The sequence below is a fragment of the Molothrus aeneus genome, chromosome 1, assembly GCF_037042795.1.
Source record: "Molothrus aeneus isolate 106 chromosome 1, BPBGC_Maene_1.0, whole genome shotgun sequence".
Classification (NCBI taxonomy): domain Eukaryota; kingdom Metazoa; phylum Chordata; class Aves; order Passeriformes; family Icteridae; genus Molothrus; species Molothrus aeneus.
Genome location: NC_089646.1, coordinates 34,769,569 through 34,795,482, shown reverse-complemented (window position 1 = coordinate 34,795,482; position 25,914 = coordinate 34,769,569). Strand labels below are relative to the sequence as shown.

At 39.7% G+C, this 25,914-nt stretch overlaps 1 protein-coding gene across 1 annotated transcript in view; it reads right to left on the bottom strand.

Annotated features, from left to right (window-relative positions):
- The window catches only part of CREB5 (cAMP responsive element binding protein 5), a 211,546-nt gene extending 194,768 nt beyond the window's left edge, over window positions 1–16,778 (bottom strand). Inside the window, exons 1-4 of the mRNA XM_066569273.1 lie at window positions 16,767–16,778; window positions 12,578–12,649; window positions 9,306–9,399; window positions 672–793 (exon numbers count right to left, since the gene is read on the bottom strand). Of these exons, the coding sequence (XP_066425370.1) occupies window positions 672–793; window positions 9,306–9,399; window positions 12,578–12,649; window positions 16,767–16,778 (300 nt within the window). The remainder of the gene's footprint in view (window positions 1–671; window positions 794–9,305; window positions 9,400–12,577; window positions 12,650–16,766) is intronic.
- Window positions 16,779–25,914: the final 9,136 nt, after the last annotated feature.

The window sequence follows — 25,914 nt, the reverse complement described above, 5'->3', positions numbered from 1 at the left end:
GGAGTACACTTACATACAAGGTGGCCTATATAATTCAACCTAAAGCTCAGAATACTCACAGAATAACTTAAGAATAAACGAAAAGAATACTAATTGAAAATGGGATATGTTATCTACTAGATGTTTCAAGTAAAAGCTTCCGAGCTCAATTTTATGAGAAGTACAGAAACACAATAAAGCTGGTATTGATGATGAATAAATCCAAGGGCGCAACGTGTTGTGGAGGAATTTTTAAAAAAATAAAAAGAAAAAAATTTGCTCTTAAGTAAATGCCCTTTCATAAGCCAAATTTCCCTGTAACATATTTGAGCCAGTTTGCAATCCTCACTTCAAAGATGATATAATTTTCCCAAGCCTCTCCGTCAAGAGGTGTGTGGTTTGTGTTATAGTTTACTTAAAAGCAGAGACTTGGAATCAAACCCTGGCAAACACAGTTACACTTTTTTTTATTATTTAATACTAGTTTTTTGTTGGTTTGGGGTTTTTATTTCTGTCAACTGCTTCAATAGTTTTAAAAAGCATGTCTCAATTTATAGTGCCACCTAGTTTCTAACCAACAGGTTACTACTAGGTAGTAGAGCTCAGTCTGCTTTCTCCCAGATTAAAGGACACTTCCCTTACCGTTTCAAGGAATCAAAAGGGGAGGAAGGGCTTGGTGTGCTCACACTCACCCTTTTGTTGTTCTCTTCTTCTTGTGCCTTCCTGAACTCGTGCTCTAGGGAGCAGTCGATGTCGTTGAAGAGGCCGACTTCCTCACAGTTCTTCAGAAAGCGCGTTGGTGTGGGAGTCTGATCTGAGAACAAGACAAGAAATGATTGTTGGTGCTCAATATTAAAAGGAGAGGGAGACAATGAAATAGACTTCCAGGAAAAGAGAGGTTCTAACCAAACTTCTCTTTGCCTTCTCACCCCTACCTACCACACCATCATTAAAAAAAACACACAGTACTGAATTTTGACACTAAACGCTGCAGGCAGCCATGCTTGCCATCAATGTCCAAAACTAGGCAGCAGTCATCATTTGGGTAGAAAGACAACAGCATGGGTTTTTGCAGGGCACATAACACAAGTGCATCTCCTTAACATGTATAAATGGTCATTAGAACTCTCTATAAATCTCCAAAAATAGGCTCATGCAGAACAACGCACAGCGCATCTCGTAATGCACATTCAGACCACAGCATGCATGATAACTGCTGTGGATACACACTAATTAATGCCTTCAAGTGCTCAAAAACCACCTCAAACATACACATACCTAGCAAAAAAGGTAGCCATGGCAAGAAGTTTTGCTTCCAGCACAATTTTTGAAGGAAGAGTTAAATAACATATTGCAAAGCTAGGAAAAGTGACATTCTGGCCATGAAGAAGCATTCTTTTGCATTTTTTACCTGGAAGTGTTGATAATACATGCAAAACCATTAAATTTGGAGTAAAAAAAAATTCAATGCCTTCATCTCTAGGATTTTTCTGCCCTCTCAGAATTAATACGTTAAGGATTCTCATTAATGCCACAGGCAGGAGGGACTGAAGAAATTACAAGGTTTTCTGATACCTTTTCAAAAACCTGCAAGACAGACAAGCAAAATTGCCATGCAGACTGTAGTTTCAGTGACTTCAGTTTCATTCTTCAGGAAATGAAAAATCAAGCCCAAATTTGGCAACCAAAGACTCCCCAAAGCACAGGTCTGAGGCATCTCTATTCATTCTGAGTCTAGTTCTTAATTATTCCATCTTGGCTCCTTCTTCCAGGGCTCTGTCCCAGCTCAAGATGCTTTGTACCTGATTTTACAGAAGGATTGGACTCACTTTGTTAAAAAATAATCTTCAGCATAGTCCTTGACTACTACCTATTGTTTGCATTTCATTCTTTAAAAAATGAAAACTCTGTCATATTAAACCCCGTTGCCTATATTGGGTCAATTCTGACCTCAGAAAAAAGCTTCCCACTTCAACACAGAAAAAATTGCTTTCTTGCACCTACCTAAGCTGGGTCAAGTTCTAATATTACCCCCTTTCAGTAGTTACCTAACACCATGAATTTTACATGATCAGGATAGAAATGCACATCAGCCCTTAATTGAGCAGTACGAAAGCAAGGTGCACAAAAGAAAATGTAGTTTTCACTTAGAAACTAAGGAAGAGGATCAGCCTCCTCCACTATAGAGCCAGGAGAAGGCAATTTCCACCAGTATCAAGCATGGTCCTCCAGGTTTGACTTTCAGGTAATCCAAGGGCAAAGACACTGATTCACATTCATATTTCTGATGGAACATCAGAATGCAAGTCCTTAATGTTAAAATTCTTTTTTCATTTCTTTTGGCTTGAGCACCCTACTTATGAACATAAAGGAAACAAACTTCAAGTATTTGGGAATGCACACTTATTTATGCATTACCTTTCACAGCTAACTACTGTATTACCAGAGTTAGAAACAAAACTTTCTAAGAATCCTGCAAGAACTCAGCACAAGGAGAGAGTCAACAAGGTGCTGGCATTGATGGGAGCTAAGGACACTCGGCCCTTTACAGGTCCATATCCTAAATAAGCAGTGCCAAACAAATCTCTGAAGTAACCTCAGTAAACTCAGTAGATTTACACCAGGGTTGGTTTTGGCCCTTGGACTGGAGCTTGTGCTGGAAATGAATGGCACTAAAATGCAGGAGAAATAGATTTAATTTCCAAAAAGGATTAAATGCTACTTTAGTGAAAAACACCATTCTTTTGTAGAAAATCAAAGACAATTGTCACTAAGCCTTCCTGGACACAAAGGGCACGTTAGTATCTGAATGTGAGGTAAACAGAGGAAAAGTTTTATTGTTAGAAGTGATATAGCCATATCAAATAAGCAAGGTATCAATTTCATGGCCAAAATGAGAAAATATGGTTTCATAAAGTGGATGCCACTACTTTCACTAGAACCAAAAATTCTGGGTTTCTTCAGAGTTGTTTGGGCCCAGAACTGACCAAAAGAAAAGAAAGTTATCATATTGAAGTAAATCCATTTTAACAGTGAAAAAAGCAAGCCAGAGTAAGAATGTGACTTCAAATGCACAAGGGCCTCAATGGCTTCCTTTCTCCACTCATACTGAAAATCTGTCTTCTGCACCACAAGATTACCAATGATGTTACCTACAGCTGAACTTTCCAATTAAGTATTTTAATATCTCAAAAGATCAAAACTGATAATGACACTGTTTACACCACCTACATATCGAAATGGTGATCTTATTTTATTACCTCAGTCACCCCATACTGTTACTGCAGGTCCTATTTTCCAGAAATCAGACTGGCAGGAATTCACATCAAGATTTTTTGTTAAAACAGACAGCCCCTCGTTTCTCCCAACTGAGGAAGGAGCACCACCAACCAGCCAGCCTAAGCTTCATCCACAGACCTCCTGGAAGTCAGCTCAGCCAGATGTAAAACATGACCTGCCTTCCTAGTTCTAATACTTCAGCCTTCAACATTCACAGGAACCAGAAGGCCACAAAACATCTGTCTTTGTGAGGGCAGAGCTGATACAGATCCAGACTTCAAAATCTTAAGACTTTGTGTAGTAAAGTAGTTACACTGCACATACACTGCACTCATTGGTCTCAGGATTTCAAGACTCCCAAGTCTAATGAGCTTGATTTGCTCCCGAGCAACCAAATATTTTGTCTCTGCTAAACACCAGTTCTCCTTTAGGATGTGGGCAAATTAGTAGAAGAAATCACTCTCAACACCACAGAAATTCTCTTACCTAGATTAAGCAAGCCTTTATGTTTTAATTGGGAGGAGTATCACAAGGGACACCCTAGCATAAGCTACAAATTCAGGTCTCCCAGAATTAATAAAATATTCCTAATTCTCAGCACTTAAAAATGCATTAATAGTTCCAACAGCTTGTGCCTGACCTCATTGTTCCCTGTTGGTACAAACAAAGCTTTTGTTGCTATCACCAGCGCCCACAACTATTGCAGACTCACTGAGAACAGGGCCCTGATTTGTTGCACTTCAGTAACTGGAGGAGCCAGACCCATCTGGACCAAAACTCAGACAGAGCCAGCACCACTCTCAGCATTCCTGCTGAGGACACACACTATGTAGGAAGCTGCTCTGCAGGCACACTGCTGCTCACACAACCCAGGGCTCTAATATTAGTCACAAACTGTATTTTGTATTGGCAGCTTGGAATACAGGATTATCTGGGTTAACCCAAGATACTGATCAGCTATCCCAACGTTCAACAGGGAAAAATCTTTCCATCCTCAACTAGTTCCATCCTCTAGAAGCAGTTTACTATCCTTTGAGGCATCTACCTCTAGCCATCTGTCACTTCATAGGTAAAACTGTCATCTGATAATTATTTAGGAACTTTTTTCTATCTCAAATTCATTAACAGCCTAAACACAGATTCAGACTAGGCAATGAAAATATTGTTCAGCCTATTACTCAGGAGAATAATCAGCCTCTCTGATGACACAGCCATGACCACAAAGGCTGCAAGAAACATCAAGTTTAAATAAGTCTCAAAAAAGTAAATGGACAATATATAAGCCAAGAGCAAGCCAATATGATCCCAAGTTAACCTACTGTATCTGACAGGAAGGGATTTCAGATGCACTCAGCAATCATATTCAGGCCAGACTTTCACATACTGAGTATATTTTGCTTGCTGACTTTTGAATACCTGTCCTCAATGTCTGAAGTGATACCTGATTTTTCAGACTCATAAAAAATATACGTGTGTTAAGTCAATGGGGAACTTGCAGTCTTCAACAAAGTCAAAAGGTTCCATTATGTACTCACAATGTTTGACAATACATGGGGGTTTCTTTGTTGTTGTTCATTTAGGGGAGTGGGGATTGAAATAATAGTCTCAGAAAGGACACTCAGTCTCAATACATTGTTTTCAAAACAACAGCTAAGGAAATACAACATTAGCTTGCTATACAGAAACTTACTTGATTCATCCAGAATGTGTTTTGTAAAATTACCTTGAATTCCTGAATTTCATCCCTCAAAACACAAAAGGAAACTTTAAAGCATGCTACCAGTTTAAAAAAGCCCTGGAGAATCAAAGGACACTTATTTGAAACAAGCTTTCATTTTGAGAAAAAAGAAAAAAAATCTGATTTGGTGAAAGATACCTAACAGCCAAGCTGCAAAGTGTGTAACTTGATTCTTCATTTTTCTTTCCAAAAAAAAAAAAATTGTTTAGTCTGATGTGCAATAATAATAGACACTTGGCTTGTTCAGCTGTGGGCTCTGTTGAAGTTATACACTTACCCGTGTTGTGCTTTCATACAATGATAACAAAGTCAGAGTAATGGGGCTAGCACAGAAATTTGAAGGGCTGCCCATCAAGCAGCCACAAAGACAGAGGAATGTCCTGAGAAGTTTAGAAAAGTTTCTTCATTGATTTCACAGGTTTCCACCCAAGTGCACTTAGGAGTTCAACATCATAACACAACAACCAGGTGGAGAAAGAGGAGAGGAAGAAGAAGTGCACCCAAACATAGGTGGTGAAACTGCTCCCACCCAGACGAGGGCTACCAAGAACCTTACTGCCTAAATATGTACTCTTTAAAGTGCTGGTTGGACTTTCCTGGAGGGATAAACATACTGGGTACAACCAATTTTTAAAGTCTTCTGGTCACTCTGAAACTGACCAGTAAATGTATGAAAATGTTTCATTTCATTTTTGATAAAGCGAGGGACACAGAAGCAAGCAAGAAAACAAACTACACTATGAGTCCTCACACCCAATCATTTCACATACCTCAAAATTCATGCCTATATAAATCCCTCTGTGTAAACTACAAGGAGGGAAAAATTAAGGCAACCAAGAGTGATGCAAATTGCCTCACTGGCACAGGCATTACTTGGGAAAAGGAATACCTTTGCACTTCCTTTATTACAGGCACTTCTTCCATCTAGAGAAAACTGTTTCTACCTCCACAGTGGGCTTTATCACCAAAACTCTAGAGGATTTGGTTTCATTAAATAGAATGAGGAAGAAGAAAAGGTTTCTATGTAGATAATCCCCAGCTCCCAAAGTTCAGTCCCACAGGGCTTTTATTATTTCCCTGGAGGAAGCAATCTATTCTACAGACATTAATATTTTGGTGTTTAAACACAAAAGCTTTGTCACACAACACAATGTAGAGTTTCAAAGCAATGCAAACACTGTTCACTCTCTACAACAGCAAAGAGCTGATATCTATTTCAGTCAGTGTAGCTATAAAGTGGCCTGCAATGGTGACTAGCATGCAAAACTTACATAAGATATCCTGTGTTATCTCAAACAGCTCTTTTTTAGCTGGAAAGATGGAAATGGAAAACACCAATGACTCTTTATCCATATTCTTAACAAGACTTTCTAACAAACAAAAATAAAATATATAAAACAAAGAGGAACAAATACAATTAATTCTAAAAGACAGAATTGTATTGTCAAGTTGTGCAACAAAAGTATCACTTGCATTTCAGTGCTATGCCTCTAGTGAATTTTCTTTCCATTTATACATTCAGAGAACAGAAAGCAGTTTGGTGTACATGGGTAGCTGGAGTTTCTGAATTGGTTCAAGAGATTGGTTGAACAGATTTATTATAACTTGTTCTTCTTAAGCCAGCATGAAAACAAAGGCAGAAAACATAGTGAAGGTAGTTGATAGCTTGGAAGCTCCTGGAAAGACATACCTGGTAAAGCACCACAGGACCAATTGCTGCAATCAGGTCGTGCACCATTGTTTATTAGACACTGACCACACCTCCATAACAACATATAACTTCACATATAACATAATTTTACCTCTCCCTTAGAAGCTTATATTTTAGATCCAAACACAGATTTCACACAAAAAACAAGTTACTTCTTCCCAAGTCATATTTTGCTTAGTTTCTAAGATGTCTAGTACAAAATCAACAGTTTCAGTGCCTACTTCCAGGAACAGTTTATAGAAAACCTGTTTAATGTGTGTTAAATATTACTGATATTATAGTGAACCCAGACTGTGGATTAAGCCACCTCTGTAAACAGGGTAAATAATTTTAATGTCTACCTGAAAGCATACAGTGTGTTATTTTTCATGACTAATTGTTGATAATATATGGATCATGCACAACAAATTAAAAGATAGTACACAACATACCGGAAAAAAATTAGGAAATCTGACTTCTAGGCAGCTTAGGAGAAAGAGGAGGGGGGGAAAACTAACACTGCACCTGGCTTATTACAGGGCAATTGCTGCTGCAATTCTTTGAACCTACTGATGACAGGAACATTTTTTTTAAAAAAGTCACATAAGCAAAAATGCAAAAAACAAGGAAGACATGAAGACAAATGTCTAAGAGAAAAGTATGTCTCTTTTCCCCATTTATCATTAATTTTTCATTCTGAAATCTAAGAATAAAACATCTTAAACTTTAAGGTATTTAGATTTCCCCAGGGTTTCAGTGGGTAATGAAACAACTATTTTTCAATGTCTTCCTGCAGAGAGTAGATGATCTATGATGCTTCCTGAGTAAGGACTGCAAAATGCCAAACAAATTCAGCAAACAAACACAAAAAGAGGAATCAATACACCAGCAGAACCAATTTGCCAGGACATTATGGTCAGGAACATTGGCCACAGTCCTTGGGAACACATGTATCTTTTTATTCTTTCACTACTACACAGGATCATCATAAACAAACCTCAAAGAATACATCCCTTAGAAGCAATCTCAGAGTCTTTCTGGCCAGAAAATTCCACATTAGTATGTACAGCTGGCTAACTGCAGGTTTAGGGGCCCAGTACCAGTGGTAGTGCTGGAAGACAGACATTGTTTTTGCTTAGGAAAGCAACCCATTGCAAGGAGCAGGATGGCTAAATCACAGAAGTTACCAAACATAAATGGAGCTACTCTGCTCAGGGGATTCCTGATGACAGAATAGATTCCTTAGAAACTGCACTCAAACAAAAGTTCTTGCCAAACAGAAAGTTTTAACAAAAGCCAGCACTTGCACAGGGCTAATGTGCCCACAGCACAGATGTCTTCAAGCAGTTTCACTGCCAAAGGACGCAGCCAAATGCAAAAGAAGCTTTTCCTCATTTGTGCTTGCAAACACAGGATTCTGTGGGCATAGTTGGCACTCAGGCACTTTTCAAGACCTAGTCGTCAAAATGCCGTGTACTGTTTCTTTCTAAACTTAGTCCACTATGGCATTTTAAAAATGAAAAGCAAAATAAATTTTATTTGGGAAAAAGGCTGTCTAACTTTTCATTGGTGCCTAGAGTCCCAACAAAAAAACCCCCCAAAAAAAGACCTAAATATTTGCAAGCCATTGTTACTTCATTATGATTTTCATAAAAATGGAAACAGTTTAACCAGAAAATAGTTAGCCTGCTGGAGTCCCTTTAATAAATTTACATTTGCATCTGAAATGGCACAATTTATCTTGAAGAAGCCTATTGCAAAAGACAGACATCAAACACTACTGAACATCCACACACACATTTGCATCACAGAGAGGGTTTTCTACCATTACTTTGAAACCTGAAAAAGTCTAGAGATACTATTCTAAATAGTCCACTACTACAGCCCAAAGAATGAACAATAGGAAAGGGAATAGGAGAGGAAAGAAGTAAAATGAAGGGCTAGCTCCACTTTACCCAACACTGGCTGAAGGCCAGCAAGCCATTGATATGTGGTTACACAGAGAAGAGCGCAGAAAGACTGCATAAGAAATATACTACTCAATAAATTATAGGGTACAATTGTACCTAATACCAAATAACCCTGCCTATGAAGGGGGAAGTGCAGAGAGAGATGGGGAAAGAGCACTGGATATCACCCACTTGTTCACCGTTCTGGTTATGGCTATTTACAGGGGTCAGTTCCTGAGTCACCGCACAGGTGGCCCCCACAATGTGGCCTCGTCCAGTTGCTGAAGGGAGTCTGTCCAGCCTAAATAGCAATTCTTCCAGCAACAGCACAAATGTACTTCATTAACACTCTCACTGCTGGGCTCCCAAGTGACACATGCTTAAGTGCCTGTATTTCACTGGAAATCAATGATAGAGCTGCCAGCATGCCCGAGGTTCAATGATTTCTTTCCCTCTCATGGCAAACTTGTATGAAGGCAGAAGAATGGCAACTGTCTTTTTATTCAAATATATGCATTCTAGCTCAATCCACCTCTCCTGGTTGTTTAATTGGAGCTGAGGCTTTTTAAAACCAATCTTGGAGTGATTTTGCCAGTAGCTTTCCAATAGGAGTCATGCTTTCAACATCATCTGAATAGTTATCTCAACTCTTGAATTCATGTCTTCTTACCTGATAACATATTATCTGTTTTTATTGAAGGAAACTTCAAAGTCATTTCATGTTTGTGCCTGTGAATCATCAGATGATCCTCTGTTGGAAAACGCTGTCAGGCAAACACAGAAAGAGAGAGAGGAAGAGAGAAAAAAAAGAAAAAAAAGAAGAATTTAATTCTCTAATAAACTTTTGGCATTGGACAGAATTTCAAAAATGAGAGACAGAAAGAAATTTATCCAGCTAGAAATGTGTCCAAATGGCACAGGAAACAGAATATTTGAAAATACAAGTGAGTATGAGTAACAAATAGCTGTACTTGATTTAGAAACACATTTGCTGCCGTGCTCTCTGGGGTGACAAACCGTAAGGTGTCATGCAACTCCTTGGAAAAAATTACAGTCCAAGTTTTAGATTCTAAGGGTCTCAGACACCCACTCCAGCTACCACAGCCCCACAAGTCACCACATGCCTGAGCATCTGCAATAGCTGCTGTTCTGTATACTCTTAGCCCACGGCAAATGCTAAGTAATGAGGCAAATCTTAAATCACTTTACTGGATTTTTCTGCTTTTGTGTCTTTCTGCAACATATATCTGATGAACAGCTATAAAAATAACTAAATAAGCCAGCTTTTTTTCTATCCAAAAGTATTCAGGCAAAACACGTCTTTAATTTTGGAAATATCTGATACTTTGACTTGATTTGAAGTGGCAATTAAATGGTGCACAGTTTTATAGCAGCTAGTTATGACCCTTTATGATACTAAATCAAATTATTCTCCTTTGTCAAGCAGAGAAGGTGGAGAGATGTTTTTTGTAAGAAACTAATCAGTGCGCTAAGTTTGTTTTACAATCTGATTACAGACTTCTAACAGAAATAACTTTTTTTGAACAAAACAAAGAAGAGACAAGCTTGAATAAACTCCCAAGTACTTGCACATTTGGGCTCGAACAGCAGAATGGCTCTGTGAAGTTTCCTTCACCAGAATGTGCATACACAGAACTTTGCTACTGAGAGGTTTCAACTGGGTTATTTCAGGACTACCAAAAGCCAAAAGTAGTATCACCAAGGCTTGAGGAAAAAAAAAAATTAAAAGCAGCTCTTTAAACCAACAGGTACATAGGAGACAAAAAACAATGGCAACAACAGAGCTAAAGGGACCTAATGGTTTCAACACAGTACACTCTTGGCTAAGTGACTTTGCTTGTGGCTAAAGTATAAATAATTGCCATATGTTACACCTTCTGAGAATCTCTCTAAACCCATAGACAAAGCAGCATAAATAATGGAATTGAATTCTCTGGAGGAAAAAACAAAAAAAAAATGGAAAAGAAAGAAATCCCAAAGACCTTTTTCTCACTGTGAAATCCTGGTTCACTGCTTACTCATCTGGAAGAAATGCAGCATTAGGAATTTATGTTAAGAACAAGGGGAATGTCTGAGAAAGACTTTGCTCAATGAAATCATGAAGGGGGTGAAAAAACCCCACATTTATTTCTCCTGAAAATGGATTTTCCTTCATGGATGCCACTCTCTCTCTTCATGATGAAATCAGGCAGCTTAAACAGGGTGTGTGGCAACAGAGGAGAAACTGTTCCTCCAGCCCAGACTTCTCTGTCTTTTTTCTAAAAGTCTACTTTATTTTTTGTTTAGAAGGTTGACTCCATCAGCCCTCAGCACACATCTGCAGGGGCTAGGAGAGAAGCCCCAGCCAGCTTAGCTGGACAGCAGCTCTGCATTATGCACTTGTGTCAAGTCCTCATTTTTTACAAATAGGGGTCATGTTGGGGAATGGGAAGTTAAATGTTTTTTAAGATGGAATTTACATCTACATTGTTCATCTTTCCAAATTGTAACAGCATGCAACCAAAGTTGCTCTCTGAACACCTAAAAGAGCTTGTCTGGATCAGCTTCTCCTCCACTGAGGAAACTAATTAAGAGTTGACATGAAAACACTCAAGTCCACTGATTTCAGTGGAATTTAGTTTCATCAAAAAGGTAAATAAACATCACAATTAAACTCAGATACTTTTATTCTACGTCTGTGACAGAATGGTGAAAGTTTAACTCTGAATGTGGAAATCTAAAGGGACATATTCTCAGCCTGAGGGATAATCCAAAAGATGCACTCTGCCTCCCATGGAAAAACTCCCACGTAGTGAAACAGCAAAGCCACTCAGCCAGTTGTTAACTGGACTGAAGGCTACTGCCTCTCCTTATTTCAGCTCTTGGCAACATCAACACCTACACTTCATTAACAGTCACCCACCCCTCTTCCAGTAGAACCTAAGGAGCTGTAAATATCTTACCCAGCTGAAAACTCCCAACATACAGTTGAAACAGGGAAAGGTTCACTAATTAAGAGAGGAGGACTCTGGGAAACAGGTAAGCTGTATCATGTGTTATGGATGCACACAGGGAGCCCATGGCAAAAGCCCAAAAGATGACCTTGTCTGAAGATTTTACTCACAAACTCTTGTTACTAAAACAAATTAGGGTCAGAAGTGCCACACATGGAATTTCCCTCATCACTGCATGTGGGGGAACTTCCCTCACCACTGCAAAATCACTGAAAAAACCACACACACCCCAGTTCAAATCTCAGCAGGTAAAATCCTTGTCACTTCAGGGTTTTTTTAAGCTCATTAAACATCTAATGTTACAAGTCAGGTTTTGCCCTTGGAGACATATGGCAGAGCACCAGTCAAAAGGACAGGAATCCCAAATGCACACCCTTGGGCAAAATTTATCTACAGGTTGCACACAAAATATTTAGTAGGAAGATGTCTTAAAGACTAAAAATAAATAAATAAATAAATAAAAATCACCTAATAAGATATCATTGCATTTAAGTATTTAAAATAGAAAGAAAACCACAGGAGCGTTAGGGCCTTCTAATAGCAACATAGTATATTCCATTATACATCTCAGCAGAAGACAGATAAATGTGTTCTACCTAGTGTGTCCTCTCTTGATAGTCCCTAAAGGAATCTGCAATACATCTCTTGAAACATTAGGCTTTGGGATGAGAAAAATCACAGAAGCAGCTTGAGGAGCACTTGCACCATCTCGCTTTTGACTGGCTGCAGTATTTGCTTGAAATATTTTGTAATAGTGTCTTGTGGGAAAGGAGAGAATTGAGGGGAAGCAGGTCTTAAAAAAAAAACCCACAAAAGAAACCCCTGACACACATATTATTATTAGACATGTGTTAATATATCAGGAGGCATTATACAAGCCAGAGCTAGTGCTGAGGACTCAATTAATATCACCGCTGACTCCACTCACCTGTGAGCAGCCTGGGGCACTGCAGACAAAAGGCCTCTCCTGCTCCAAGTTCATCTTTGATTCCTCATAAATCTACATGTTAAAAGGGGAAGGGGGAAAGAAAGGGAACCTATGAATATATACGTTCTAAACTTCACACATGCATGCAACATACAGAAATGGCAGTTTGTGCTTTTATTTCAAACTCCGCAAACACATCAGAACAGAGCACTAATTTTGCTAATATTCAGCAGGCTCTCTAGAGACTAAATTCTTATTGCTCCTTCCTGAGCATCAATTTACTGTTAAGAAAGAAATAAAGTTCAGCTTTCACAGCATAAATCTGCCTCAAAAAATAGCATATGTTCAGTGCTGTTATTAGATAAGACCGTGTCTTCTCAGAAATATCTTGAATTAAAGGTTTTTACCTTTCCTCCTTCAGTTCCTGCTGAACAACATTAAAACCAGACGTCTAGGTTACTTCTGAGAAAGAACCCACTTTTTGAAGTTCTGCATCCATACTGTCTGATATTAATAGCTTAAATACATTACATACATGCACACAAGGTAACTGTGCATCCCCATCCTTTAAAAGGTCAACCAGAGCCTCAGGAGCTTCAGCAGTGAAGTTTTGTCTAAAACTGCACTTCCACATAGCATTTCCAGTCCTGTAACCTTCAACTAAACCCTGGGGGAAAGCTCCCAAGTCTTAAATAAAGGCAAGGTGTGAAACATTCACCCTCAGAATGCAGTTATGCACCTGAATTTGAGTCAGTACTTGGGCAGTGTCCCTGAGGAAAAAAAAAATTAAATTTTAGTAAAATTCTAGGGAGTGAAATAAGTAAGTCATTTATTTGGGAAATGTTTTCAGCCTGTTGGAACAACTGTTTTTACCAGCTAGAATGTAGTGGCTGACCCATCTTAAAGCAGATGACTTATGTTTAGAAATTCCCTGAAATCCCTTAAAACAACCTCACCACAGCCTCTTTTAGAAAAATATCTGGGTGATGTTTGGGTAAATTTTTCATGACCCAAAGAGAAATATCTTGTTGGAGAAGCAGAATTTGATTTTATAACTGCAAAAATCTGCAGAGGGACAGGTGGTAAAATTGCTCAAACCCACTGAATTTTTTTCAAACTACAGTTCATTTTTCCTATCATCAGGAGTATCTTTAGCATGCTTACAGTTGAGAGTGTAATTCACCATTAACCTGTACATCAGCCAGACCCGTACTTGCAGCAATTCTTGTCACTGGGTGATAACGTTTTCTTTTTAATTAAACTTCATTCTGCTGGACATTAGCCTGACAGTATATTTTCCTAATTGTGACATAAAAACCCCACTCTGTCTGACTCCACTGACTCCTAGGAGCAGAGTCCAGAAGTGAAGGATTTCTACTTTCATTTGCCCTTCAACCTCCACATGGACACTTCTCCCAAAAGTTGATAATAAGCCTCAAATGATCTTCCTGATATGGGCATCTCTACCAACATCTGGCCTGAGACAAATGATTTATAATACAATAAAGTGCCAAGAAAGACCCTAACTCAGGCATAAGTTATGTATCCACACAAGGCTAGAACCAAAATAACTAAAATTGTACCTAATTTACTCCTTTAAGATTATTCATATCCTGTTTTGATTTAACTTACAGCTATGTTAAACTGAAATAGGATACTCATAATCAGAAATGAAAGAGTATATTCGCATACTAAAATAACTTAAGGTGTTAAATTACTTCTAATTTCAGTTATTTCAGTTCCAGACTGTGCATAGACAAGCTCTTCAGAGATGAAGCCATAAAAATACTCTGAATTATACTATCCTGTCTGAAAGAAACAAGCAGCAGAGAGATAACTGACTAGAAAAACAAACCCCCGCAAAAAACAAAACCAGAACCTCCAGCTAAGTTAGATTTTTAAATCCACCTCTATTTATGGGATGTGACCCCAGGCATGTTGTCTTTCCTAAAGACAACTTTTTCCTTTACACAGAAAAAAAAGAAAAAAAAGGAAGCTACGCATGGATAATGAAAGGCTTTATTTAATATCTCAATTGCTCCTGCAACTGAAGCACTGCCAAAGATTTCTGTTACCCCTTTTTCCCCTCCTCAGGGGACAGTGACAACAGCATTTTCAATAGCAAAACAACAGATGAGACTCAGTTAAAGAAAACAAGATAGTTATAATTCTGGTCCCAAGTGTCCAAGTGAATTTCAAAACATTACCAGGAATTATTTGGAGTTTGATTTCTTATTGAGTATTGCAAGTCTAAGACTTCCCTCCCCACCCTGAGCTTGACCTTTAGTCCTTGAATCCATCAGCAGATGCTCTTATAACAATTAAATTATTCTCAAGGTTATCTAGTAGATAAGCATGGACTAAGCAGCAAAATAACACCCTAGATGAGGACTAGAATCCTGAGTGCAGGGATCAGCTCCGGGAAATCAACTATAAGAAGACATGGACTTCTTGTTTACTCTGAGTACCTGGAAAAGGCATCAGATTCAACATCAAATTGTTTTTCCCAAATGTTTAAGCAACTGCTTATTTCCATGAGAATCATTCCTTACAGACACTAAACATAAAAGAAGCAATAATCCAGAATGACTCTATCACCTGCACTCCAAGTGCTGTCTAGGAGAACTTGACCTGTACAACGTATTACCAGGTGGTACAGTGCCCTAAAGACAAATTGCACCGTGCAGAATTGGTGTTTGCATGTGGTGCAATCATTGCAGTTGAGGCTTTGGTGCCACTGACTCTCTTACAACAGTAAATGAGTGGAAGAAGCTGCCTGCTGCCTACGCTTTTTGCAAGTGTCTGGTTCTTGGTTATCATATGGAAGTAATTCCAGTGTTGTGCTTGAATGTTGACCAGAAACAAGCAGCTGAAATTCTGGGCTGTGAGTGTGAACCTCCTGCATGCCTCAATCCCACTGAACTCTGCAAAAGCTTGGAGGCACTGGCACCACTGGGCCTCGCCCCAGGTTTGCAGCAGGATGGGGGCTCTCAGCAGCAGAGCTGCTCTGGCAGTGCACAGCACAGCTTGCATGGCATCCTTCTCAGGATGCAGGTAGGCATCTCCCATCCTTCAGCCCAGACAGCTGCACACAGCCTCTGGCACACACTTCTCTTCACATGTCTCACGGGTGTTGCTGGGCCACACAATCCACGTCTTCTTTTTCCACACTGTGTGCAGGTGAAGGAAGGAAATAACACAACCAATGGCAACATTTCCACTTCACCTAATAAAAATATATCACAGCAGCTTTTCCATCTAAATTAAGGTGCTTATTAGCCTTTTGGATCTTAAAAATTCAAGGTCCACTCATGCAACTCTTGTAGTACTACTAAAAACCACTGCAATTAATGCACATGAAGAATATCAGACAAATCTATGATGACTGTAAAGTTAAAAAATTGCTCCAGTCTGAGTTTTTTGCTTCTGTTATCAATAGCTTAATTTATTGCAACTTTGTGACTTTTTTGAAGGAACAGTCAAGGATTATAAATAAAAGCGAACACTATTATCAATATGTCAGCATTAGTTCTGATATTATTAACAATAGCCATGAGTGTATAATCCAGCAGAAAAGGGGGCTGAATTTTAATAGACATGTTAACAACATCTGTCAGCATTTATTGCCCTATTGTGACCACGTAAAGAGCCTTATTGGCAGAATGTGTAAGTGAGGAAATCTGCTATGCTGTTGTAGCCTGCCATTCTCCTGAAATATCACTTTGCTCAGGAGAAGTTAAGGTACCCTAATTATAAAAAGAAATAAATAAAAAATACAAGAGAAAGGCTTCTCCAACCTACGGCACATGGTAGAGAAACAAGTAAGTTCTGCAGCAAGTCAAGATTTTTTTCCTACTCCTTGATTTTTGCATAAGAGTCTTCTAAAAAGTTTTTATTATAATTAATAAAACTAAAGCCCACAGCGAGGAATGCAAGAGCATAACAAAGAAAAAAAAAAGCAAACAGAAGAAACAAAACCACTCTCAGAACACAGCAACAGACTACATCTCCTCTCAGCAGCATGCAGAGGGAAGTACCCCATGTCCTCTCTTCAAGGAGATTTTGCATAGCCCCAGGATCATCTTTTCTGAACCAGAAAAACTGTTCTTACATCTAAGATCAAGAAAGCATGCTCCTTTCTGTCTCTCTCTCCCCCTTTTTAAACTCAGCAGTAATCTTACTGCCATACTGGTAAAAACATCAAGCAGGCTTGTTTCCTGTTTCAATGTTATTCTTGAAGTAGGCTGCAGTAAGAATCTGATTTTCATTGGGCTATTATTATTTGCAGCTGTGTGACCTTTTTAACCCTCTTTTAAAAGTGACATTTCAGCCTTCAACCTCAAGCTGTCTAAATGTTGCAGGGTTTTCAGGCCTCTGATTAACAGAGGAAAAAGAACCGATGGGGAGGTGTACACTACAATGTGTCTAATGCAGGTCAGTGCACCCATCCTGCCATTTGCACAAGTGAGTAATTACACTCTTATAAGCAACCTGTTTGTTGAAATTAATCACCTGGGTTCATGCTTGCAAGACAGGTTTCTTCAGCCTGGTGTGACCAAGGTCACTGAGATTTCCAAACACAGGTACACAGCACATGGTCTCTAGCGCTAACAGAGAATGCAGAGACATGAGCAACAAATGAAGCATCGCCTTTTTTTTAGGGTCACAGGCACAATGTTTAAAAAGTGAGAGGAGACATGGTCACACTGCACTTGTGAATAGCAAAGAACCCCATCAGTGTGTATGCAGCATTTTAAATTGCTAGCCATGGCTATTCAATACTGTGCTATTTATAGATAATTAGAGCGTTATTAGAAATGCTATTAAGACTTGTTGGTTTTGGAAGTGTAATACACGCAGGGTTAATGCCCATGGTTGTTCCCAATACATACTTGCTTGAGCAAAGCCAATTTGAAGCAGCATTGTGCTGGAACGGTGCACGGTGGTTTTTCTCAGTGTGGGCTTTTCAGTGGAAGTGCTTGTTTTCTGAGCTAGCACCACGCTTTCCACCATGCAGGCATACAGGCTCATTATCACAGCCCTGCCTGCTTCAGCTGCTACAACGAAGGGTCTGTCAACATTTCCATTAGAAACCCCCTGGTTTCAGGATTAAAGCATTTCCAAATGGTTCTGGATGTTGGAAAGCAATTTGTGTCTGGAGTCCCCAAGAAGGACTTTAATACGATGCACATTTGAGCTGGGGCTTGAGCCCCTTGCTGGTGCTCCAGTGAAGTTTTTGGGATTGCATTTATGACATTTATGTGTGGAAAAACACTCAGCTTGGTCCTTTACTCATTTATTTTAAAAGAAGAGAGGCCCATAAATCTTCAGGCAGAGCCCAGTGCTCTCAAAAAGCAGTTGATGTGTGAATTGCCTCAACAGCAAGCAGCCTTCCTTCGGTCCTTTCCCCGTGGCTGGCATCTGTGAAGTCACTAGCCACTGGCACCCTCGAGGATCATTTGCAAAAAGTATCAAAAAGATTCCTTTTTCATGCTTCTGAACACCCTAGTTCTTTTTAAATGGACACATGGTTTACTTATTGCCTGCCTGAACAAAACTCAGTGCTGGGAAGGCTCCCTAACAGTCCTAAGGTTTTGTCCCTTCTCTCTCTTACAGGTACATGTATTTACCTTCAAATCAGCCAAGGGAGAAAAGCTTTTGGTCCCCTAACTCAGCATTTGTCCACTAAAACCCACTGTTTCTGTTATCAAAAAAAGCCAAATAGCTGCTTTCTGACTTTCCTCTGCTTATGCAGAGCTGCTTTCTTCTCAAGAAAGAGCATAACTGGGGATAACTAAAAGAATATGGGGTAAATATAGCATATTTCAAAATAGAACAAGAATGAATTTTGGAAAACTCCAGAATTAAGGAGGGGGGAAAATACAGGGAGAAAGAACCACAAGGGAACTGGAGGCAAGAAGACCCCAGTGGAAATGGAAAAAAGAAAGACAGTGGAAGGACTGCAAACCACTGAGGACTGGGCTGAGGAAGAGGAGGGGAGTAAAAGGATACCTCTGAAAAAGAAACCCAAAATAGAAAGCAGATGACCTACTGCCTTCCCACATAGCAGCAGTGTGAGAGCCCAGCACTGTGTATCACCCATGCAAGTACTTGGTAGAGGGCACAATTTGTCCGCTGCACTGGATGATCAGTCTCTCAAGTCTAGTGGAAATGCACAAGTCTAAATAATTACATTCTTTGGACTCCCCATTTCAGTAAAGGAAACCCATCATGGATTCACTTGCCATAGTGCAAATGGATTTGCTGTTTTACAAAAATGGCTGTGGAATTACTAAGCACAGGCCACAGAAGACAAAAATGAAAATAGGAGAACAGAGGTGAAAAGTGACTTTAAAATGAAAATACAAAAAAAAAAAAACCCAAAAAAAACTAGCCCTTTTGAAAACAGTTCATGAAAGTTATCTCAGCACAGAAATATTCTATAGGAGAAATAAGATCTTTATAGGGCAAGATGGCAATTACTTCGACTCTGGAAAAACACTTTGAGGAATAATGTGGTTATTTTGCACTCTGTGATTGGCCAAACAGGGCCAGCCTAACCTGGAAATGGCCCAGGCTTGTAGTTCTGCAACTGTCCCCCACTGATGGCATTTGCAGAATAACCCTAATACCTGCTGTCCCTGGTTACAAGTCTGAAACCACATGAGAGACCAGACTGGAACCTCACTGACAGCACCGAGGTTGGCTTAACAGAACAGGCTGTACCGAGGTAAGGAAAACAGCATTTTCAGCAACAGCATTTCACACACCAACAGAGCACTTCTCCATTTTCCCTACATGCAATATTTCTGCTTTCCTGTGCTGGAAATTCAACCTACTGAAGTAAAACCAGTATCTAGGTCTGTGGACTTGACAAATGTTAGGGAGAACACCAAGTGTCCATGGATAGTCAAACAGCATCTGAATGCCAAGTTTATCTCAACATGAACAAATACTGTCATTGTCCTGTATCATCAGACATTTAACTGAAGTGCTCATGTCAGAAGACTAAGTTAGACATGAGGGTCTTGAAAGGGAGGGAAGAAAGAAAGGAAGAATGGAGGAAAAAAAGGGGAGGGGAAGAGGAGGAAAAGGGGGGGGGGGAATGGGAAAAAGCAGAAGAAGGAAGGGGAAGAAGTGACAGAAAGAAGAAAAAGGAAGGGAGGAAATGGGAAGAAAGGGAGGAAAGGGAAGAAAGAGGAAAGGGAGGAAAAGGAGGAAAGGGAATATAGGGAGGAAAGGGAATAGAGGGAGGAAGGGGAGGGAAGGATGAGTTATGTTAGAGCCAGATTGAAAGCGTCAAGTGCTTTAAATGGGGTGCTACAAAAGGACTCTGCACTATTTTAAAAGCTTTAACACTGAGGCTTCTTTTACCAGATGCATTGTGATAATACAGTGTATAATATAATGTTCCAGATGTACATGGTGACAATATAGTCCTTATTTAGGTCACTGTCCATCTCCCAAATTGTTCTGCAGAACTGCAAAACAACTGCAGTAACACAAGTGGCAGGAATCTTGCTTCGAGAGACCACCACTAATATCCAGCATTTTAAAGGAAAAACATATTTGCTCTCTTCTTTATGAGCAAGTCTTGGCTTCTCCCTGTACGTGACAGAGTCCCTTGGGGCAAAGCATGCGCACAAAGAAGTTAAAACCACCATTAGCTGAAATCAATATTTACTACCAAACTCTTGAAAGATTTAAAGGAGAAGATACATGCAGAGAATGCCATTCCAGGTTGATATAGTCATTACTAAGATGGATCTGATAGCACCCACTCTCCCTCACTACCAATTTTTAGTGGATTACACACTTAAATACACTTCAGTGTGATATTTGATTAATTACAAATTTTCTAGTAATATAAGAATTGTCTGCTTAGAATTGCGTTTACAGTTATTTTTCAGGCAAAGGGATAAAAAACAACAGAAAATTCTTAGGCTATGAGAAAGTCTGCCCCAATTTTCATTAATTTTCAAAAGGTTACCAATATTAAGTGAGGTGAGTAGTCTGTTTTCTACAAATCTCTACACAAACACAGCCCCATTCCTGGAGCTGTAGCAGTCACTGTGTTCATGTCCATGGTTCCTATGCCAAGAGGATTATCATGGGTATGAAAGAAAAACAATGAGGCTTCAGATCAGCTTCACAAGTTAAGATGGTTCACCATGCCTATTGCTATGAAACAAAAAATAAAACCTACTTCAAGGAAAAAAAACATTATGCACTGGAGAAGATCTCCAGGAAGCCTGCAAAGGGCAGAAAAGGCAACTGCAACTGTGGTGAGAGATGAAGCCCATGAAGCAGAGGGTGTCAATGATGAACTCCCAGTAACATCTGGCAAATAACCTAATCTTTTGGGACTTTCCAATGCTGGCAGATAAGTGTGTTGTCTGTCCCTTCAAAGGCTGACCTCATTTCTATCCTTGGGTTAATGGCATGCAAAGCTCTCTGCTACACTTACTTTTTCACTCTTCCCCCTGACCCAGAGTTATTATTAAACACCAAACAACTCTGCCTATCGTTGTAGTTTGCATACAATTTAATTAAGAGTTCTCCCTCCAGGAATAATATTGACTGAAGGTTTTTGTAGGGGTGTTTTGGTTTTTAAGTGTACTGTAACTGCAGTATGCTAATTGCTTTGGTTTATGATACACAAATAGATAAAAGAATTTACCTAACTTGCATGTAAATAAATACTTGGATTTCCAAAGGGAAGGAAGAAACAAAAAAAAAGAAAGCATTAAAGATATCCTGGGGGAAACAACAACACAAGGCTGCTTAGCTGACTTTCATACCAGAAGCAGTTAGGGGCTTTAACACAAGCTTTGAAAATTCTGCCAGCCCAAATTTTCCTTCCATATTTTATTATATAAAATAATGCCTAAACCAGAACTCTGAAAACAAACTTTAACATTTTATGAAAAAAACTCTGTAATTCTGTATGTTTTAAATAATTTTAAACTAGGACCAATGTCACGTTTTACTTTTTTTTGCTTTATAGTTAAAATACAAGACAGTTTAAGATTTTCATTACATAGAAAAATGAGGCTATTAATAAACCAGCTACAAGCCATTAATTATTAACTTTCACCAATTTTTAATTGCCATTTTTAAAGATTTTTTTTTTAGTTGGGAAACTTCTCTCTCTGCAAAATGACCAAAAAAAAAAAAAATCCTGAATCAAACCTTCAGTGTTCACTGTTCCTGGATATAAGATAAAATCCTCTGGGGCAATAAATCTCTGCTGAGAGCACTAGCAGCCCACAGGTCCCCTCAGGCAATACTCAGCACTAGAGAGTTTTAGACACTAGAAACTGAAAACTGTTCTTTTCAGCCCTGACAAATCAAGGGGAGGCTGATTTGCAACACTTTAAACATTGTGTGTGTGTGAAGTTGCTCACATCCTCGAATACACACACCTCATCTTCAGACACGTCTCTCACCAGTCCTATAACTAGTTTTACTAACAGCAGTGTAACAACCTGGTTTTAGTAAGTTTTATTTGGATTTAGGCTTATCTCTATGTTTTTAGGAAATCAAATATGGAATCATCTTGCTGTTGAAATACCTTCATAAAAATAAGAGGGTCTGAGTTCTGAGACTGGGAGTTAAAAAGCTGCTTCCAAATCATCCATTGCATTGAATAAACACAGTGTATTTAGACTTTGAAAGGGCAGAACACAAATAAAGCAGTAAGCATGTGTTTGCTTGAACTAATAACCCAGGAAAAAAAATACACTCAAAGAAGCTGCAGACATTAAAGCAAGAGTTTATATTTTCATAGAATCATATAATATTTTGAGTCAAAAAGTACATCTAAAGGTCATCTAGTCCAACCCCCTCCAATAAAGTAGGGATATCTTCTACTAGATCAGAGCCCTCCAACCTGACCTTGAATATTTCCAGGGATGGGGCATTCACCACGTCTCTGAGCAACCTGTTCCAGTATTTAATCATCCTCATTGTAAAAAATTCTTCCTTATACCTACTCTAGATTGATCCTGCTTCAGTTTAAAACCATTAACTCTTGTCCTATTGCAACAGCCCCTGCTAAAAAGGTTGTCCCCATAAGTTGTGGCCCACTTACACCTTACAACCACCTCTTCATGGAAGTTGTTTGTGAGACTGGAGTCTTCCAGCTTATTAAATGAGTTAGAACTATGAACTAGAAGAATACTTCACAATAGTTAATGAAAGCTTTTTGGGGGAGGCAGGGCAGGTATTTTAGGCTCAGTCTTCTGGAGTACCTGAGGCACCATCAGCAGTCACAGGACATTGTCCCATACGGGCATCACCAACAAACACAGAGGCGCAGCTGCTCCCAGGGCTCTCAAGTCAGGCATTACCAAGGCCCAGCACCAAAAACACCAGGAGCAGCAAGCAATGCCCTGGGCTGGCAGGCTCAGCAGAGAAGCCCCTCTTCCCCTACCATGACACAGGCTGGTGGCAGAGTCCCCAACAGCACCTCCTTCCAGCCAGCACCAGAGAGAAGGCTGAGGATCATCTGCCCCAGCAGTTCAGGTACCTGACTTGGGAAGGGAACAGAATGGCCCACAAACTGCCTGGCAGTCATCCAAAACAAAACAAAAAGCCCAGACCATTTTGTGCTGCTCCCCTGCCCTCCTGCAGATCCCCAAGCCAGGCTCTGGCTGCCTGCTCTGCCCTGGATGTGTCCACAAGCCTTGGGTCAAGCTTCTCAACCATTAAAGGTCTAGACTCAGGAGAGGGGCTAACTTTGATGGGAAGCCAACACAGGTCTTCAGAGGCTTTTCTGCAAATATATGCTATCTTTGAGCACAAAAGTGGTCATCCCTCTCCTCTCCTCGGGCGAGAATACTCCAGAAGTACTCCTGAGGATTGGAGGTGCTCCTCCAGTCCCCAGCACTAACAATGTCCTGCAAATACATTTGCTGCATGTGAGACAAACAAGTCTGCCTCCCTCTCCATACCCAGAAGAGCAGCTCAAACATCAGCCCCTCAGAAGAACTCTGGGATAAGCAGAGAAACGCCAATGCCCATGGCAGGGGCTGCTCTGGCTGCTTCGTTCCCTGGCTGGGGAGGTGGGGTGGATCCTGTCCTGACACCCTGATGAGCCCCCTGAGGAGATCCCCGTGGTGCCTGACACAGAGCTTTTCTGGTGGTCTCCACTGGGGAGCAGAAGCACAGCCCACAGCACTTGTGGGGATGCTGCTGAGCTGCTGGTCCCTTGGGAGCACTCCATGGCTCTGTAACAAACCCGGACAGGTTATACACAGCCTGTGTACTTCTGCCTACCTCTAGCCCTGCCTCAAGGAATGAGAGATTTGGGATTCAGAAGGGACATAAATGCAGCTATTGCTCCACTGACACTTGACAAGAAGGGGACATCTGACATGGGCTGCCACCCTGTCCTCAACTAGTACGGCAACTGTAAAGCGAACTGCTACCAGTGGTTGGGCACAGGGATGAGTCTGCCTTCCAGAATCACCTGGAACAGCACCCCTCATTGGCAAATGTCCATGCAAACTACAGGAGACCCTCCCAGGAGTAGAGAGAGAGAGTTCTGCACTCCAGGAGTGGCTGTGCTTGTCTGTGTGCACAGACATGTAAGTCTGTGGGGTAGGTGAGAGTGTGCAAAGGGACCTTTCCTCCTATAGGGATGCAATGTAAGTCAGCAATATAAGTCTCCTCAGCAATATAAGTCTCCAGAACCCTTCTCTGCTGTATCACTTTTTGAAAGTGATAGAAGACTGAAGACTGCTGTATCACTTTTTAAAAATCAGCCTTTCTGGTCCATGGATTATTGCCTCAGTGAAGGAGCCAGCACATCAAAATGAAGCAACTCCTAATCAGTGACTAGCCACAAATTTCTGGCAGTAACCAATTCATAACTGCAAACAAGAACCTTAAAAACTGGCACATATGAAAAAATTACTACTTTTCCTAACAAGAAGGAGGCAACGTGAGGGGTAATTCTCTGTAGGCTGTACATTCACAACCTGTGAACTACTCACAGCATCTTACAACGTAGTGCAAGTGTAAAGTGGTGAAATTCAAACATCTCTAAAAACCACAGATTTGTAACTTGTGCTTATGTAAATACACAGCTTTCAAGCCTCAGCCATCCTGGCCATAGCTCTTCTGGGAAAAACGAAAAAATCTTGGCTAAGGTTTTCAAGAGCAAGCAGTGATACTGAGAGCCTTCAGTTTTTATGCGTCCAATCAGAAATACTTTAAAAGGCTTCATTTTCAACTCCTGCTGCACACACCCTCTTCCAATTATATTCTTGTAGGGAATATTTATCTTTGAAAGTAAGCAAATAAGGAAAAGTCAGACACATACACATTATTTTGTTCATTCTCTTGGTAGTCTCTCTAACACAAAGATGAAATACTATGCCAAAATTATAGACAAGAGGCTAAAGAACACACTTTTAAAGACTGATTTTAATTCTTTTTAACAGAGCTGAAAGATGCTTGCAATCACAACTGCAAGAAGTTTTAGATATATTTTATCTGTAGTTTCATCTAGAAGATTCTAGCTTACATGATCTATCCCAAGTCATGCAAAGTTGGTGGCAAAGTCAGGAAATAAATACATATATATTTATAGTTACAATGTACTGATTAACTACAAGATCATTATTTTGGGAATGGACTGCATAGACTGATCTGGCTTTTTGCATTTTTAATTAATATAATTTATCTCATTTTGAACTAGGGTGCAGAGAGTTATGACTAACGAATACTTTGTATGAGAACTTAAAATAGAATTTTAAAAAAACTTAAAAAGCTATTTCAACATATAATTGCCTCGGTTTCTAAAAGGAGAATTTAATATATAAGCTGTTTTGAAGGTCTAGCAAGTATATGAATACATAATTCCTTTTCCCTTACTTGCAAGAACAGAAAAACACTGAGATTTGTACCTGGGCAGTGAAAAACATAGTCCTATTTTGAAAGTAATCCAAATGTAAGCATTCACACCCTAATAATATAGATACTATAATCCATTACAAAAAAAAAAAAAAACCAAAAAAAAAAAAAACCAAAAAAAAAAAAAAAACAAAGAGCACACAGATTCACTAAGCCTACTGCCATCTACGTGCCTGTAAAGCAAACATGCTACAGATGTCTTCTACCAACTGACCAACTGCCCAGATCTATGTACTTGTACACTTATACAACTGCCCAGATCTATGTACCTATGCTATATAATCAGAAAATAAAGGCATAATTGACGTGGCAGTGTCCCAGCAAAGGCAGATTTCACAGGGTAGTAAGATCAGTGACTGCCTCCAATAAAGGGATTACAAATGCAGGCTTCAGTATTGGGAAAGGCAGTGCACTTT